The sequence below is a fragment of the Bos indicus genome, chromosome 16 (assembly GCF_029378745.1).
Source record: "Bos indicus isolate NIAB-ARS_2022 breed Sahiwal x Tharparkar chromosome 16, NIAB-ARS_B.indTharparkar_mat_pri_1.0, whole genome shotgun sequence".
NCBI lineage: Eukaryota > Metazoa > Chordata > Mammalia > Artiodactyla > Bovidae > Bos > Bos indicus.
This window is the reverse complement of record NC_091775.1, coordinates 32,687,900-32,706,436: the sequence shown is the minus strand read 5'-3', so window position 1 is coordinate 32,706,436 and position 18,537 is coordinate 32,687,900. Positions and strand designations below refer to the sequence as shown.

General features: G+C 44.1%; 1 protein-coding gene across 2 annotated transcripts in view; it reads left to right on the top strand.

Annotated features, from left to right (window-relative positions):
* Positions 1 to 18,537, top strand: part of KIF26B (kinesin family member 26B) — a 517,976-nt gene that overhangs the window by 328,608 nt on the left and 170,831 nt on the right. Inside the window, exon 1 of one of the 2 annotated variants that reach the window (XM_070768090.1) lies at positions 6,001 to 6,436. The exons of the other annotated variant lie outside the window; for it this stretch is intronic. Coding sequence (XP_070624191.1) covers positions 6,414 to 6,436 — 23 coding nt within the window. The 5' untranslated portion in view covers positions 6,001 to 6,413. Of the gene's footprint in view, positions 1 to 6,000; positions 6,437 to 18,537 lie in introns of those variants that run through there. 2 annotated transcript variants of the gene reach the window in all.

The following is an 18,537-nucleotide window of genomic DNA, read 5'->3' as shown; positions in this document are numbered from 1 at the left end:
CTCCTCTGTCTGTGGGATTCTCCAGGCAAGAATCCTGGAATGGGTTGCCAGGCAAGCATGGTCGTGTCTGAGCCTATGAGAGGGGATCTACCCGACCCAGGGATTGGACCCACATTGTGTGCAGATTCTTTACTCCTGGGTCACCAGAGAAGCCCAAATAGTGAGGTAGAGTTTTCTCATTAGCAGACTCAGGATCCACACTTGTGGGCAATTGAAGTTTTGAATGTGGAGAGGACTGTACACAAGGCTCTATGTACAACTCTCATCATATATTATAATGTCCCTTGATTTGTATGTCACTTTCTTTTCCAAATATGAATAACAGGGATCTTGAAAATAATAACCAAATAAAAACATTCAGAAAAGGTGTAGATTTTGTGGCACAGCATGTCCAGGAACATAACTTACTTTTTAACCATCACTTCATCACATTTCCAGAATGCATATGCTTCATATTAGCATGAGTGTCTTTGAATGATTAAGGATTTTCATATGTTTGGTATTTCCCACAGGGAAATTCACAGGTAATTTAGGTATAATTCTCTTTTTAGGCTTGTTTCCACCCCCCTCCCCGCATAGTTTATAATGATTTGATAACCATTAAACCCTCTTCCTGGCATGTGAACATATACATTTTTATACAGAATATGTCACTAGAGTTTTAACAGCTTAGATTTCCTTTTCTTTTCAGTTATTTTCATTGGAATGGTATTACCTTATAAGAGGGAATAAGGAGAAATCACTCTCTCAGGCCTACTGCAGAAACAGTGGGGCCTAATTTCTTGAGTCCTCCAAGATGGCCTTTGTCACACATTTGACTTATTGTGTTTGGGGCTCAGAAGGAGGAGATGCCTGCACACTACAGGCAGGGAATCTGGTGCACTTAAATGAAAGCTGTTTCCTTTACTTTGCTGTCTTAAATCCTTCTGATAGCCCCATAAACTAATACATTTTCCAAATCCCTGGGGAAACTCTTTATTCCATCACCACTTTATAGTTCCCGATCTGTCCAGTAAACTAGAATTCAGACTTATTTGGTGTCTGTCTCTTAATCTATATCTTGGCTTTATATGTGTGTTGATTTGTTTTTCCAAATCACTGGAGCATCTTAGGTACCATGTTGTTGGGATTCCCTGGTGGCTCATATGGTAAGGAATCTACCTCCAGTGAGGGACACGTGGGTTTGATTCCTGGGTCAGGAAGATCCCCTCGAGAAGTGAATATCTACCCACTCCAGTTTCTTTTCTGGAGTACTCTGTGGACAGAGGAGCGTGGCAGGCTACAGTCCATGGGGTTGCAAAGAGTCAGACATGACTGAGCAGATAGGCTACCCATCCTTTCTCCAGCAGATCTTCCCAACCCAGGAATCAAACCAGGGTCTCCTGCATTGCAGGCAGATTCTTTACCTGCTGAGCTACTAGGGAAGCCCTAACACACACACACACACACACACACACACATTATTATCCTACTTATTTGGTTGTCTCGGAGGATAATCAAAGCATCATAGAATGTTACAAATGGGAGGTATCTGTGGGATCAGCTGAACCAGTGTTTTTCAAAAATATGTGTAACTGTGAAGCTCCAATTTTAAATAAAATCCTCAACATATAAAACATAAAAGCAGAGTTACTCTGATTAAAGGCTTCCCAGGTGGCTCAGTGGCAAAGGATCTGCCTGCCAGTCCAGGAATGTGGGTTTGATCCTTGGGTCAGAAAGATCTCCTGGAGAGGGACATGGTAACCCACTCAAGTATTCTTGCCTGGGAAATCCCATGAACAAAGGGGCCTGGCGGGCTACAGCCCATGCAGTACCAAAGAGTCGGACACAACTTAGAAATGGAAGACCACCACCACCAGCTTTGGGTGAAGGGGCTCTGACTTGCCTTATGCCACTCAGGTGGCTCCAGGATCCACAGCCTCTGATTTCCTCTAGATAAGGGAACTGAGACCTGGAGATAAAATCAGTTGCTTGACATTTTTGTGAGGGCATACGAGTCAGCTGTCACTGACTTGAAGCTTTGACATCACTAAAGGAGAGTACGTAAAGACCACTGGGAGTAAAGCCCAAACGGAGCACAAGGACAGCGCTGCTTCCCCCTCTGGCCTTGCAGGTTGGGGTCTCTGGGAGGCCAACATGGAGATGGATGTGCCCATGCAGGATGCTTATTAGAGATTAAAGGCTGTGGAAATGAGGAGGAGGATGCAGGACTATATGGAGGAAAATGTCAAGCTGCCAAACAAAACCTCAGTCAACACCACAGGGGAGCTCTGGAGCATAAATGGCCATCATGATGACCTGTACTGGACTTGATGGCTGGGTCCTTGAACCCCCATCAACCATGGAATGTGGGTGACCCAGAGAAGGCCATGCATTTGGGTAAAGCAGCATTCTGCAGCTAGGCAAATCCTAAAAGAGCTGACAGCTAGAGGCTAACTGCCCACAGCTAGGGCAACAAGACCTCCCTTGAAGAAAGATCTAGAGAACACATCTCCATGTCCAGTACCCATGGTCACTAGCCTTCTGGTGAACTAAGAGATAGTGAAGAGGCAAGTGGTGATGGCAGCTTTCCCAACCATCTGCCAGGCCGTCTCAAACTTCTGGTTAGAGAGTCCCAACTCTGTAATACTGAATATGATGCTTGCTGAACAGATGTTTTGACAGATAGACCAGTCCTCAAGATAGCTTCTCCACTGTGCTTCAAGATGGAGTCTTGGGAGTAATTTTCATTTCCATTTCTGTTTACCAAATTTAATGATCACATTCACCTGTTGGGGCTTAATTCAGTATAATGGGAAATGCAGCAGATTACCTGTGGAAAGGTTTGGGTTCTAGATCTCCCTCTAGAAGTTATTAGTTGTGTACTAAGAGCAAGTCATTTAACTTTTCTGATCTATGATTCCTCAGCTATACATGGGATCTTGTTACCAAATGAAACACTTTAAAAACTATTAAACAGCATTTAAAATGCCCCTTAGATAGTGATGTTACCCAGAGTTGTTGTGGGCCCTTTTGCCTTAGCACCCCATCCATCCATCCATCCATTCATCCATCCATCCATTCATCCAACCATGTATTCATTCATATATCCATTCATTCATTAATTATTATTATAATTCCTAACTTTCAATTTATAATTCCTCCAAACCTTTTAAGTCAAGTAAATGAGAGATTTTGTTCTCTGTTAATTTAAGTGGTCCTTCTCGAGGAGACTTAGTGCAAGCTCTGTTCCCACTTCGTGTAACCCATCTCTGTAAGAACACCCCTTTGCCACCACTGCTTACAAGTGTGACACCTTTCTGAGCCCCAAAGCCATCAGTTTATCAAAACCCACCTCCACTCTATTGCTTATTCTACTGGGTTCACTCACTCTGGTGCTTTCTTTGGGTTTTTTTTTTTTTTTTTTTCCCCCTCCTATTAACTTTTGTTTTAGGTTAGCTCTTTGCAATTTTTTCTCTTTATTATTCATTAAGACCTAACTTTTGGACCAAATCCCAGCTGTTACGACTCATTTAAAAATGTTATCGTTAAGTGTATCTTGCATACAAAATAATACGTGAAATGTGGATAGATGCTCAGTTTAAAGACCAATAGAACAAACATCTGTGTAACAACCACCCAGGTTAAGAAATACTCTTATGATATGTTTAGCCATTTAATGAATGCACATTTATTGGGTACCTACTTTGTATCCAAAAGTTAGGGATGTATATAATGATTGAGAGATCATTGGTTTCCATAAAACAACTCACCATCATCTACTAAGAAAGAAGCTGATGCATAACGTCAAGATATGAAGGTACTTACAGTAAGAAGTATAAACAAAATGTGATGGGATTATTACCTACCTCTGGGCAAGAGCGGAGAAGGTGATGGCACCCCACTCTAGTACTCTTGCCTGGAAACTCCCATGGACGGAGAAGCCTGGTAGGCTGCAATCCATGGGGTCTCGAAGGGTCAGACATGACTTCACTTTCACTTTTCACTTTCATGCATTGGAGAAGGAAATGGCAACCCACTCCAGTGTTCTTGCCTGGAGAATCCCAGGGACAGGGGAGCCTGGTGGGCTGCCATCTATGGGGTCGCACAGAGTCAGACACGACTGAAGCGACTTAGCAGCAGCAGCTGGGCAAGAGAGAAAGGATGAGATGCAGACCGGGTTTGAAGGGATGGTTGGTCTGTGGATGAAGCGAATTCTTGGCAAAGGCAACAGCGTGTGTAGTCGCAGAGCTGTGAAAAGTATGGGGCATCTGGAAAGGAAGCAAGTCGCTCCTTCTCCTGGCTCACATTTTGTTTCCCTGGCACCGCTCTCTCCTGGGTCCCCTCTCACCACTCCCGCTGCACACTATCCGTTTCCTTTGTCCCTAGCCCTCCATCAGTGTTCGAGTTCTCACAGGTCTCCCATCCGGACCTCTTCTCATTTCGTTCACTTTTCCATTGACTCATGTACTCACTCTACACTGATGAGGAAATGAATCCTCAATAAGTCTGGTCCGCATCAGGATCAACTGTTGGCTTGTTAGGATGCAGATTCTGCAGGTATGCATTAATATATGATATTTGTTTTGAGGACATACTGTATAGCACAGGGAACTCTACTTATACACTGGGGTGTTGCTTTACAATATTGTGTTACTTTCTACTGAATAGCAAAGTGAATCAGCTATACATATACTTACACTATGCTTTGCCGTGCAGCTGAAAGTAATACATTGTAAAGCGACTACGTTGTTGTCGTTGTTCAGTGGCCAAGTCGTGTCCAACTCTTCACAACTCCATGGCCTGCAGCACGCCAGGCTTCCCTGTCCCTCATCATCTCCCAGAGTTTGCCCAAGTTCATGTCCATCGAATCAGTGATGCCATCCAACCATCTCCTCCTCTGTTGCCTCTTCTCTTTCTGCCTTCAGTCTTTGCCAGCATCAAGGTCTTTTCCAATGAGTCAGCCGTTTGCATCAGGTGGCCAAAGTATACTATACGCCAACAAAAATTAATTTTAAAAAAGGTAGATTCTGGTCCCCAGCTGCTCAATTGGAACCTTCAGGATAGAGTCCCAGGATCTGCATTTTAACATTGTCACCAGGTATTTCTAATGCAGGTGATTGGGACTCTTGGAGAAACATGGCGAAGGGATTTCTTGAGTGGAGAGGGGAGGTTTGTAGAGAAATTCACGAAGTGGTTGGAGATGGTCTTGTGCGTCCACCTTCAGGCTGCCCCTTCCTCTCGTCTACCGCCTGCTTCAGCTCCCCGCTTGCTATTGCTTCTTCCTCCTCATACGTCTCCTCCTGTCCCTGGCTGTCTGCAGAGCCCCACGTGTGTGTCACGCCCCTGCTCCGTGCCGCTCCCCGCCTGAGGCACAGTGTGTCTGGACTCTGTCTGCAGAGTGCCCCCAAACAAAGGAACCACCACACGAAGTTGACAGTCAAGCTGAAAACCCCTGCCTCGCCTCCTGTCCTCTTCCTTTTGGGGGCTTCTTTCCTGAAGCAGGAAAAAAGAAACAGAAACCCCCCCTAAAAATCTGGGGAAGGTGTGCTCAGGGATGCCATCAGAGGCAAAGAGTACTGTTGGTCTGATTTGCACTTCCATCACTGAGAATATTTGAATAGTTTCAAGACATGTAAACTGTGAGACTAGACATTTTCACTGAAATATATGCATGGAAATATGATTCTCGTGGGGACGCATGCTTGCATCTGTTTGTCTACAAGTGTTTACTTGCACAGTCACACTTGCAGACCCAGAACCTTGGTTCTCCCGGCTTTGTCTGCATCAAATGTGTATATGGATGTATAATTAAAGATTTTAAACACTTGATTTTGAGAGTGTTTTGCAGCTGCTGTGCTCAGAAAATTCCTCAGCTACTGCGGGTTAATGGGAGTTCTAGCAAGTGTTTCTCTCTGTGCTGCTCTCTTTTTGTAAAGCTCCTGTCTTTCCTCCCTCTCTCTCTCTCTCTCTCCCCCTCCCTCCCTGCCTCTGCTCTTCCCTCCCTCCCTCCCTCTCTCTGAGATAGCAGACAAGAGAGAAACTGGAGCGGCTTGCCCTGAGAAGCGTGCTTGTGTGTGTGGATTGGCAGGATCCCGTGGGTTCCTCGTCCATCAATGCAGTGTTCTTGGAGGGAAATGCAATGTTGGAGCAGGGGTTAAGCTGGACCAGGAAGGTGGCTGGACGCTCAGAGAGGCTGGGATCCTGGTTTAGCCAAAGGCTGGAATCACAGGAATGTTTCACCGGGGTCTGCTCTGAGAATTCCCAGACCCCCATGGATTTTAGAATTTCCCAGCCTTTCCTCCTTCACCTTCGCACTCTCTTACTTCCTCCTGAGATGGCCCCCGATCTGCGAGAGACATTTGAGAGAAGCTATTTATTAACAGATATGAAGAAATGGATTCTGCACTTGATTATTTAGCCATGATTTATCAATGATGATGGATTGGAAAGCAGTGTAAGTAACAGTTATATTCCTGTAGTTAGATGGTCTGTCTTAGTTGCTCTTTTCTTTTTTGCTTTAGCTTTTCCGGTGAATTTCCTTTTGAGAAAAGTGAAGAATAAAATGTATCAAGTATAGAGAAGTTAGGAGTTAGGAGGGTCCAGCTTATATGAGCTTTCTTCTTGTTCAGTCGACTTGCAGAATACGTCAGCTATATCAAGTGAGACACACAAACTGCCCACAGAGAATCTACAAACATCCCCCAGAGGGTGAGGCTAAAATGGGAAATAAATGAACCAGGGATTTGAACTGACAATCATTGCTATAATCAGACTTGTTCAGAGGTGCTAAAAAAATTGACATTGGCTCATTTTAGAATCAAAGACGAAATTGACATGTGCTGTCTTCACAGGATCATAAAAATGAAGTTAGCCTGTGGCTCTCAGAATAGCTTCTTTCTGGCTACATAAATGTGAGATGGATTTTTTTCCCCCCTAATGTTAATTGTTGACTGTATTTACCTTCCATTTCAGCTTTTCTTGAGACAGAACCCCTCCCAGTCTGGAACGTAATGTCTGGTCACCCTGTGGCTGTATGACATTGGCAATTTGAAAGGCACTCACTGCCAGTCAATGCCAGTCAGAAGATATTCCATTTTTCTGTGCCAGGGCTTGATTTAAGCACTTAACTCCCAGTATTTGGGGTGGGAAGGTGGGAACAACAAGTAAGTTTAAGACCAAAACCCATCCATTTCACAGGACAGAGTAACAGCTCTCTAGAAGATTAGAAATGGAAATTAAAGAAGATGATTTGCTTTTTCTTCAGGATTTGTAATGAGGCTAGTTTTGTATAGAAAGAGTAACTTAAACTTTCTTGATTTAAGAAAACAGCATTTTAAAGGAAACTTTTAAGATCATAAACCACTTAGGTAAGAACATCAAAACAGATTGCTAACATTTTTATGACCAGTTGAAACTTTTTCTCTTGGAGTCTATACAGTAGTGTTATTACAAATATGTCTGGCTTAAAACTTGCTTAGTTATTTGGAAGAGGGGTTTCTACCAGGGACACTGTAAAGAGCTTTTCTGAGTGATCTTTTGCCTTTCTCATCCATCACATCCACACTGTAGCCCCTGCCCCTGCCTGTCTCCCAGCGCCCGTCCTGCCTCTGAGTCTTGGAACCTCATGAAAGACCTTTCTAAAGATTCCCTTTAGCATGCCCTGCCCAGCTCTGGACAGAGGAAGTACTGTAATGCAACACACAAGGCTGCCAAATTTGGAATTGAATGAGCTCAGTTGATTCCTGAATATTAAATCAGTTCTATGAGCCATTGAATGAGATCATATCTTGTAAACCTGACCCAGAGTGTTGCTAACTTTATTGATGGGCATTTTGCAGCCTCAAGGGCTGCAGTACTGGGCACCTGAGGGGATCAGCCTAAAACCAAAGGAAATCCTCCCACTCTTCTCGGATTCCTGCTGGCCACATATACCTAGGGCCACGCCTTTTAAAATGTGTCCTTTGTTATCAAGGGAAATCTGAGACAGAAAACACATGTTGGCAGCGTCACGTGAGTGCCTCTGCACATGAAGGGGTAGTATCACAGGGGAAATGCTTTCGATCTGGTGCTGTTTTGTTTGGGTTTCTTGTTTATAAGGATTCTGGCAGGCTTGTGCATCTGGAAGAGGTTTGGGGTAGGGGGAGACTGAAAAAACCTAAAGCAAAACCTGAAGGGAAAAGGAAAATCATTGAAAAGCAAGGTCAGACTCGAAATGGAATAGCTCTCTTACCCCAATTCCAGTTCTCATCCTTAGTTTTAGTTTCCTGTTAAAGCAGACACTGATCACTGCCTTCCTGGGCTTGTAGAGATCGATTCTTTCCCACTGCTTTTAGATTTTGAGCAAAGGAGGGGCAATTTCTCCAGAAACAGAAAAGCCAATAAGAAACCATCTTCTGCGTTTCTGTTCCCTTAGGGCCAGCAGCTCTGTCCCATCCCCATGTCCCCCTCCTGCCTTTCTCCTCTCTGCCAGTCCAGGCTCTCTGCGCCTCAGAAGTGTCCCCCTTGAATCTCACCTGTATCCTGTTAAAAGGACCTGCTGCCGAGGGCAGGGTTTTCGGGGCGGGTGGAGAGAGCTTTATAGTGGTGAGTGAGCAAGGGGGCTAGTAACGCTGACACCTGCAAAGAGTCTTTGAGAGAGGCGGCTGATTGGCATCAGTAAAACTGCTGAGCAATTAAAAACAAAACAAAACAAAAAACCTGGAAGTCAAGGTGAAAGAAGAGAAAGGAAAGGAGCTGTTGTCTCTGAGGAGTCAGGCAAAGTTCTGTTAAGTGCCCAGAAGGTCTAAATTGATAACGCCAGATGGCTAAGATCAGCTTGAACTGATCCCTACCTTGCAGATGGAGCTGAGCCTTCACTGTGGCCCTGGGGTTCTGCTGCAAAGCTTTGCTGAGGACACACTGTCTGTCCTCTCTCTCTGCTCGGCTCCCCCATTCTCTAACTCTAGGTCCCCATCTTCCATGGCCACGGCTTCTGCTTTACAAGTGGAAGCTAAGGAAGATTCTAAAACCACCTCCTCACCGTCACTACGGGAAAAAACTTCTGTTAGGGTCCTCATCGCTCTTCTCCTGGATCTAGTTTGTGCTCTTGCACTGATTAAGACTTAGCTCTTGCACTGTCTTAATGTCTTAAGACTTAGCTAATGCACTGATTAAGACTTAGCTTTATACCTGATGCTTCTCTTCAGGAACTTGCTCCTCTCCTGTCTCGCCTGTACTGCAGGGGGTGTTCACCTCTGTGGTGCGTTTCACTGCAGAACCATGACCCCTTCATATACCGTGCCCATCCTTAACCTCCCCTGCCCACCCAAGGCCTGGGAGAGACTGCAGGGGAGAAATGTGTCTATAATAAATGTGGTAAAGAAAGCTGTCCGGTGAAAGCTGTCTCTGCAAGCTTTCCTGGTGCCGGGAAGGAGCTGCCTTCTCTCGCTGCCTTCCGAGTCCTCGGAAGACCCACTCTTAGTTTACATCTGCCTTCAGTAGAACCCACAGTTACCCTGTACATGTGAGCCCTTGGCCGGTAAATTGCTCAGCTTCTCTAAACTTCTGTTCTTTGCACCAATAAAATGCATGCACAACTTATCTCATCAGGTTTTGCGAGAATTAAATGAAGACACGTGGTACTTAGCGTGGCGTCTGGTCACATCCTTGAGAGGATGCTGTCCTCACGTTTTGCTGTCAGCTGTGGGCCTGTCGGTCAGACGTTTTCAATAGAGTTCCCATGACCTAAGTGATGGGGATGTTGAGGAAGACAGTATGATAGAACATAAAGAGAAGTGGGTAAGAGTCAAGACCTGGGTGTTTTCATTCCAGCTCTGTTAGTAATCGCTGTGTAAACTCGAGGACGTTATCACCCCTTCCCATCACCCTGGCCCTACTGACACTCTTCCCTGTCCCTAAACAGGTTGCTCCATTGCTCACCACACCTCAATTCATGCTGCTTCAGGCAGCCGCCGTCCTCCCCTCCTACTCTTGGCTAATTCCTTTCTTCTCTTCTTCTATGAGATCTGCCCTGATCCCTTGTGCCAGGTCAGGACCCCCGACTCTGTGCAGTTCCCAGGCACCCGTGGACGAGGCTTCACCCCCCTCCACCCCCTTGCAGCCCTGTCATTGCCTGGAGAGGGACGCTGCTGCCTGAAGCTCCTCGTTTGGTGTCGAGACCATGTCGCTGCTTGATAAACACTTGCAGAGTGGATGCGCAAGTGAAAGGATGAGTGAAGGGTCCTGCTGCCTCCATGGCTGGTCTTGAGGGAAGAAAAAAGAAATGAAAGAATGTATGTGAAAGGCTTTGATGAGCAGAGATGGCATTGGGCTTTAGGTTTGTAGGAGGCACAGTGTACCTTGAGTACCAGTGTTTCAAGTTGGTCTCTCAGATCCTAGAATTCCTAAGTTTTAGTGACACAAAACAGTGTTCTTTTTTGTACTGTCCTCGTAGTACGGGACCCATTCTTTGTCTAGAAACAGGACGGGCTTTATGTGGGCCAGAGGCTCTGATGTTTGAGACTGTGAGCAACCAGGCTTCTCATTCCACAGGGAGAGATAAGGCTCTGAAAGCCCCTGGCCCCTGGGGGCAGCCCAGTGTGGCTTCACTCTCCTGGGCATGAATAGCGGGTGGTGGCAGGTCCCCGCCAGAGAGGATGCAAGAGGGGTTCTCAGAGCAGAGGCGGGGAGAGAGAGGAAGAAAAGGGCCCTCAGCATGAAAAATCCACATCACTTATTTTATCAGCTTCATCACTGAGGCAGCTCAGGCAAGGAAGGAGTAGGGACTCTGGAGCCTGACAAACTTGAGTTTGGATTCCAGCCTTACCGGCTGGACTTTGCTGTATTTCTTGAGCCCTCTCGCCGAAGGTTACAGTTTCCCATAGCAGTGCTTGAACTCTGGCCCAACATGAAGCAGCTCTGCCTTAGTGTTAGGTCTGTTTCTTCTTCAGAATTTTTTTTTTTTTTTTTTGGCAGGAAGAAAAGAAAGCATGTTTAACAGAAATAGTTATTCTTAACGACCAGTCCTGATGCAGAGCCATAAGATGGCTAGAGGTGACGAGATCATGTCCATGAGTGTGTTTTGTTAACAGACAACTCTACAGAGATGTATATATTCATACTATGTGTGTGTACACACACACACACACACACACACATACACACATACATATATCTGTGGAAAAGCCCCACTGCAGCTGCCTTTGCCATTAGACTGAGTGCACTGTGGGTCTATTATTCACCTTCACCTCTTCAGGTCCAGCCCAGGAGTTGTGCAAGCTCATTTTTCACTTTCCGCTGACCCTCGATGTCTCCACAAATGAGCCACTGGCTGTATCTTGGTGCTGGGCTGGAGATGTAGGGTGAAGTAATGAGCCTGCAGGCCTCCCTACACCTATTGGCTATTCTAGAGGGAAATTGAGGAATACTGCAAAGCCACAAATCTGAGCTGTCAGCTCATAAATATGTAAGCTCCTCGCTTAGGTAATAAGCTCCTTGACAGCCAAAACTGTCATTTGCACATGCTCGTCAGCTGAACACAAAGTTCCAGTTGCCAGACTGTCCCTGGATACTGAGGACTAAAAGCTGGCGAGTGGAGAGTGGGGAGGGGGAGCTGGGCTGATGGCTCTTTAAAGGTCTCTGGCTGCTCTCCAAGGCTGCTGGCTTTGCTCCCCACCCCACCATGGGTGCAGGGTAGGGAGCTTTCTCCCTTGGTATTTTGATTACTAAATGTGGGCAAGAATTTTATAGTGCGGCACTTGAGATAGGAAGAGGGTTAAATATATAAATGGTGACAGGAAAAAACAGTGCCCAGCATTTAGCTTTTGGCAACAATGACTAAATCTGTCCAAATTTCAAACTCTTGTTTTTGTGTTTAAAACTCTACTAGGAGTTTTGATGGAGAAGGCAATGGCACCCCACTCCAGTACTCTTGCCTGGAAAATCCCATGGACGGAGGAACCTGGTGGGCTGCAGTCCATGGGGTCGCTAAGAGTCGGACACGACTGAGCAACTTCACTTTCACTTTTCACTTTCATGCATTGGAGAAGGAAATGGCAACCCACTCCAGTGTTTTTGCCTGGAGAGTCCCAGGGACGGGGGAACCTGGTGGGCTGCCATCTATGGGGTTGCACAGAGTCGGACACGACTGAAGCAACTTAGCAGCAGCAGCTGCAGGAGTTTTGATAAAAAATCAGCAGTTTATGATATGTATATCTAATTTTAAAATATAGACCTGCAGGTCAGATTCAGGGCAGGAAGCAGATATTTGGTGCACAAACATTTATCAAGCACCTAATATGTTACAAGCAGTTTGTAAGTTTGGGGGATTCAAAAGTGTATTAAGGAGAGATGTGCTTAAAACACAAATTAATTCTAGTGTAATACACTATGATAAGCCACAAAATAGCTCTACTGACAAAATATTATCAGAACATATGGAAGAAAAGGATAAATTCTCCTTTGGGTGGTAGGAAAGGAGTGCCAGGCATTAGAGCTGGGTCTAGAAGGATGAGTAGGGAGGTGGCAGGGAGGGGAGGGCATTTTAGATAGGAATTGGCTTAAGTTTCTATTTATACACAGAAGCATGAAAGTGTGTGGGTGTTATGAATTTATCTTCATATTGCACAATTAGAACAAAATCGTTTTTGAATTTTCAAAATAGGCAGTGATTACTAATGTGTGTGTGTGTGCTTAGTCACTCAGTCATGTCCAACTCTTTGCAACCCTCTGGACTGTAGCCTGCCAGGCTCCTCTGTCCATGGGGATTCTCCAGGCAAGAATACTGGAGTGGGTTGCCATGCCCTCCTCCTGGGGATCTTCCTGACCAGGGATCGAACCTGTGTCTCTTATGTCTCCTGCATTGGCAGGCGGGTTCTTTATTACTAGCTCCACCTGGTAAGCCCACTTTTACTAAAGGTATAATGTCCCAAATTCATGATAGTGGAAAAGGTACTAATGAGCCTTCTAAGGGTAGAGTAAGGTTTTAGATGCTTTTAATAGTAAGTCAAAATGTCAGAGTGGTTGCTGCTGCTGCTGCTGCTAAGTCGCTTCAGTTGTGTCCGACTGTGCAACCCCATAGACGGCAGCCCACCAGGCTCCCCCATCCCTGGGATTCTCCAGGCAAGAACACTGGAGTGGGTTGCCATTTCCTTTTCCAATGCATGAAAGTGTAAAGTGAAAGTGAAGTTGCTCAGTCGTGTCCGACTCCTAGCGACCCCATGGACTGCAGCCTACCAGGCTCCTCCATCCATGGGATTTTCCAGGCAAGAGTACTGGAGTGGGGTGCCATTACCTTCTCTGTCAGAGTGGTTACAGAAGCATTTTTGCCTAGGGAGAGCCCTTAGGGATCAGGTGTTCTGTTGGCTTTTGACTCTTTGAAGAATGGCGTTTTGGATAAGGAAACTGTGCCAGGTGTCTGGGAGCAGAGTTAGTGAGAAGCATCACACTCTCACATACTCACTTTTGGGTCCACATGTGCATTCATTCTTTCATCTACAAATGTTCCTAATGCCCTTGCCACATGGAGACTAAGTATTGGGATAAGATACTGGCTGTACCCTCCAGGAGCTTACAGCTTTGTAAGGGCATAAGACGTGGATGTAAAGAATATATAATGGGAAATTATTTTTAAAATAAAATGAAAGGGAGTTATTAAAATTCAGAAGATGGAAAACTATTTCCTAGTAAAATGGATGACTGTGTCCTGATAGAGAATTTGCTGTATTAACGCACTTATATAGTCACAGTTGCTTTATTTAAGAAGTTTTGAGCATCCAATAAGTGGGGAAAGTTGTTTGACTTAGCCATATTTTTATTCTGGGGAAATGTAGAGCAGGATTAAAATTGAATTGTTGAATTGTCATTTGTTGACAGCCTAATAAGAACATATTGTTCAAGTATAAGAACATTATTGATTTAATTACCTTGAAAATATGATTGTGACAAATATCTATTTTTCTAAAAAAAAATCAAAGATTCATCAGTTAATTAACGATAAATGTGCACAGTATCTAAAGACATCTCTCATCAGAACTACCCCAAGGATAAGTCAAGGAAATGTGGGCTTTGAGCCCCCTCTGGAGGAAAGAGGAAGAGCCCTCCCTGGCTGGTCTGGGAGCAAATGGTTTCTTTTCTAAAGGTCAGAAATGGAAAAAAGAATCATCAAATGACTTTTGGAATGAACCTTCTGAAACAGAAGTCTACGACTTTTAACCATGGAGAACCCAGTGCGGATATTTGCTTCAACAGGCAACTTCAAAAACATCCCTCCCCCAAAGGCTTGCTACAGCAAATGCTGGGCACAGACTAATAATGAGCACAATAATTATATTAGTTTTATGAACATAATAGCCAACAAAATCCCATAACACAAAGTGTTTTATGGATTACCATCATTTAAGGAGATAGCAAAATGTAAAAACAACCCCTCCCAAAGAGTTTTTATTCATTTCTGCATTCTACTAGTGTTTATTGAGTACTTGAGTACCTGTGGATGTACCAGGCACCATTCTTGGTGAGAAATGAAGTAAACAAAAGCCTTGCATGAAACTTACATGGGAGCAGGAGATAATAAGCACCAGCTCTGATCATATGCCTTTCCTTAGGGAACACAGCACAATGAGTGAGGCTGTGGGTATAGAGTCAGACTGACAAAGATACTGGTGAATCTGGGAATTCTTGGGTTAGATTGTGCCAAACTCTTTAAAAAGATTTAGATGGAATCTTATTTTAGTTCTCCTAAAAATAAAATAACCACCTTTCCCACAGATGATGAAGAACCTGTTAATATAAATGGACAGGCTTGGTTTATATTTAGAAATTTAATTTCTGAAGAACCTCTGGGCTAGAGGAACCCTTAAATGTAAATTGCCTCCAGCTCAACAGATGTTTCCAAAGTCTTCTATTGGGAAGCATGTGAGGACCATAGGGTTGTTTCTATTAGAAAGACAGGCAGCCAGACTTTCTTCTTCAGTGTCATTGATAAGTGCAAGTCACTCAGTTATGTCTGACTCTTTGCAACCCCATGGAGTATACAGTCCTTGGAATTCTCCAGGCCAGAATACTGGAGTGGGCAGCCATTCCCTTCTCCAGGGAATCTTCCCAACCCAGGGATTGAATCCAGGTGTCCTGCATGGCAGGTGAATTCTTACCAACTGAGCCACCAGGGAAGCCCAAGAATACTGGAGTAGGTAGCCTATCCCTTCTCTAGCAGATCTTCCCGACCCAAGAATTGAACTGGGGTCTCCTGCATTCTTTTTTTTTTTTTTTTTACCAGCTGAGCTACCAGGGAAACCCATGTCCTTGATCTGGGGCCGACTCCATCCATTCATCCATCTGTCCATCCATGTCTATGAAGTGCTCACTATGTTGAGGCAATGCTGAGAACGCACTCGCAGGAAAGACAGATATGACTCCTGACGTTATGGAACGTTTAGTATTGGAAGGAAGACACAGTCACGGTCAGTTTTAAGAAGCAGTACCGGCAAGTCACACTTTTGGTCTGTTCCTCATCGTGACCAGGGACCACACAGGCAGGTGCCTGGCAGGTGTGAAAGCATAGCAGTCAGGTTCTATCAGTCTCTGTGCAGCAGAGACAACTCATTTCCTGTACATGAAGGAAAATGATACTGTCTACACCCAATTTAACTCGTGGGCCAGTTTAAACAACCGTGTTAGTTTGCTTAAGAGCATTTTGATTTTGCGTATGTATTGATTTTTCTAAGTGCTCCGGGACACTGCCTGATGAGTGAGGATGAAAACTGGTTATCCTACACAGTCATTCTGGAATGAGGACTCCTTGTCAGAGGAGCAACTACCAAATAATTGCCTCCAGCACATAAAAGCTGCAGACACATGGTTGATGTAAGAATCTAGTTTCAACTGGTGGTTTTCAGGCCGAAGCAACTGCATCAGCAGAGACTTCCCTGACATCTGATTTAAGGTTGTAGAAGACCCCAATTTATTTACTGACATTTTCTGATCTTTGCTGACCTTTCTTTGCTATAAATACCACCTCCACTACCCACCCCACCCCCACCAACAGCACAACCAGAATTCTCATTCACGATGCCCAGGACTTGAACACATCAGATTCAATATCATAGAGTCAGTTGCAATAAGCCCTGTGAGCCGTGTTCAGAGTTGACCCAGAATGGCTTAACAGGGCTTAAAGGAAAGTCATCTCTTTTACCTTTCTTCTTATGATTATATTTTAAGAAGCTTATGGGAAAGAATCTCTGAAAAGAAACATTTAGGATATAGGTTTCATATTAATATTTTATTATAACAATAATTGTAGCAAACAAACATTTACTGGTTATGTACTATGTATCAGGAACTGTTCTAAGACATCTGTTCGTTTAAATCTCACGACAACCCCACACAGTGGCCATCCTGTTTTGCAGCTGAGGAAACTGTGGCATGGAAAGGGTAAGGAACTCAACAAAGGTCACAGAGCTGTGCGTGTCAGACAGAAAATCTGAACCCAGAGCACTTGGCTCCACAATCTGTAAACTCTGGGCTGTTTCTCCTTTCTGCCTCTTGAGGGAACTCTGAAACACTGGAGTACTTAATGGTAAATCATTGTTTGCTGGAGCATGTATTGAATCACACGGCTTCATTTACAGGGCTCTTCTCTCCACCCAGAGACTCCTTGAGCCCTGCTGAAATCATAGGCATGGAAGAGGCTGGAATGTTCTATTCTAGATCCCAACCCAGGGATCAAACGTGGGTCTCCTGCTTTGCAGGCAGATTCTTTACCTACTGAGATACCAGGGAAGTCCCAGATTTAACAGAGCATTGATCATCTAATAATCTAAAATCACAGATAGCACCTTACCAGTTTTGGCCCACCTAACTAACTTTAAAAGAACTACAAGAATTGATCAATGCAATATTGTTACATAGTGCATTAGGTAGGAGTTCCTTTTAGCAGCCTTGATAAAAATGTGTGAAAAATCACCTAGAAGATCAATAAATAGCAGAATAGTCATATATAACACTAAGAATTTATACCCTAAGTGATTTTAAGTGACTTACAAAATTATGTATTTATAAAATAAATTAGATCCATACACATGTATACATATTGTGTGTGTGTGTGTATGTGTGTGTGTATATATATATATAGAGAGAGAGAGAAGTGTGTGAGAGAAAGATACCAGTTCCTGGACCAATTTGATTATTGCTATTGGACATTAACTAGACTTTGGCTAAGTTCGTAAAGAGTTTGCCGGCAATGCGGGAGACCCAGGTTCAATCTCTGGGTGGGGAAGATCCTCTGGAGAAGGAAATGGCAACACACTCCAGTATTCTTACCTGGGAAATCCCATGAACAGAGGAGGCTGGTGGGCTAGAGTCCATGGGGTCACAGAGAGTCAGACACAACTGAGTGACTAACTTTCACTTTCAAGGTAAATGAATCAGAAGGAGAATGAAAAAATGCAGAAGGGAACAAAGCACACATTGAGCTCACTGGCTGCAGACCATCCTAATGGCCACTGTTCACCCATCTTGCCATTTATCTTCACACAGACCTTCTCGGTGGGCATTATTATCTTTATACAGACCCAAGAATGGCAAAGCCAGGATTTGACCAGGACTCTCTGACTCCAAGGCTTCCCAGGTGGCTCACTGGTAAAGAATCTGCCTACCATTGCAGGAGATGCAGGAGACTTGGGTTTGATCCCAGGGTTGGGAATCCCCGATAGAGGAAATGGCAAGCCACTCCAGTGTTCTTGTAAGGAAAATCCCATGGACAGAGGAGCCTGGTGGGCTATAACCTGTGGGGTCACAAAGAGTCGAACTGAGTAACTGAGTGCACACACACTCTGACTCCAAAGCCTGTGTTTTTCATATTGAGTTATTATTTTTACCCAATAAAGTGATACAGAGTTTGTCTGGAGACTCCTAGTCTTCCTTGGAGATTTTTTAGGGAATTTTAATGTAGGGAACAGTGGGTAATAGCATAGTTCCCTGTAAATAGCAAGTATTCAATAAGTATTTGTAAAATAACATGAATAATAAGTGTATAGATAATAAGATGAAAGCCATTTACTTTTTACAAGCTATAGAAATGTTTAAGGATGCTTTTATGTTAGCCTCTATAAAAACAAAGCTATGCATAGCATCATAATTCAGCTCAAGGCATTTAGGTGAAGCCTAAAAATATAATTTTTTATTATTTTTCCTTCTATAGTTTCTTAAAACAATGGTGTAGACCTCCTTATATTTATTTCTTTTTAGCCCCCATTTATTTCTCAATCTGTTGGAATGTACTCCACCTCTCCTCTGATTCTGGTCAAAGTTGATGATGAATTTATTAATTCTAATCCAGTGGACACTTTTCACTCTGTCTTTTTTGGTCTCTTAGTAACATTAACATTATCGACGTCTTGTTCCATCTTTCCCCTCATCTCTCTGGCTGCTTTTTTTCAGGCTCCTTTGATACCTCCTATTGCATCCACTCGTTAAATGCTGAGATTTCCGATGGTTCTGTTATGAGCCACTTTCAGTTCTCATTCTTCTCTGCACCTCCCTGGGCCATCTCACATCCATTCACACAACTTCAGTTGCCAA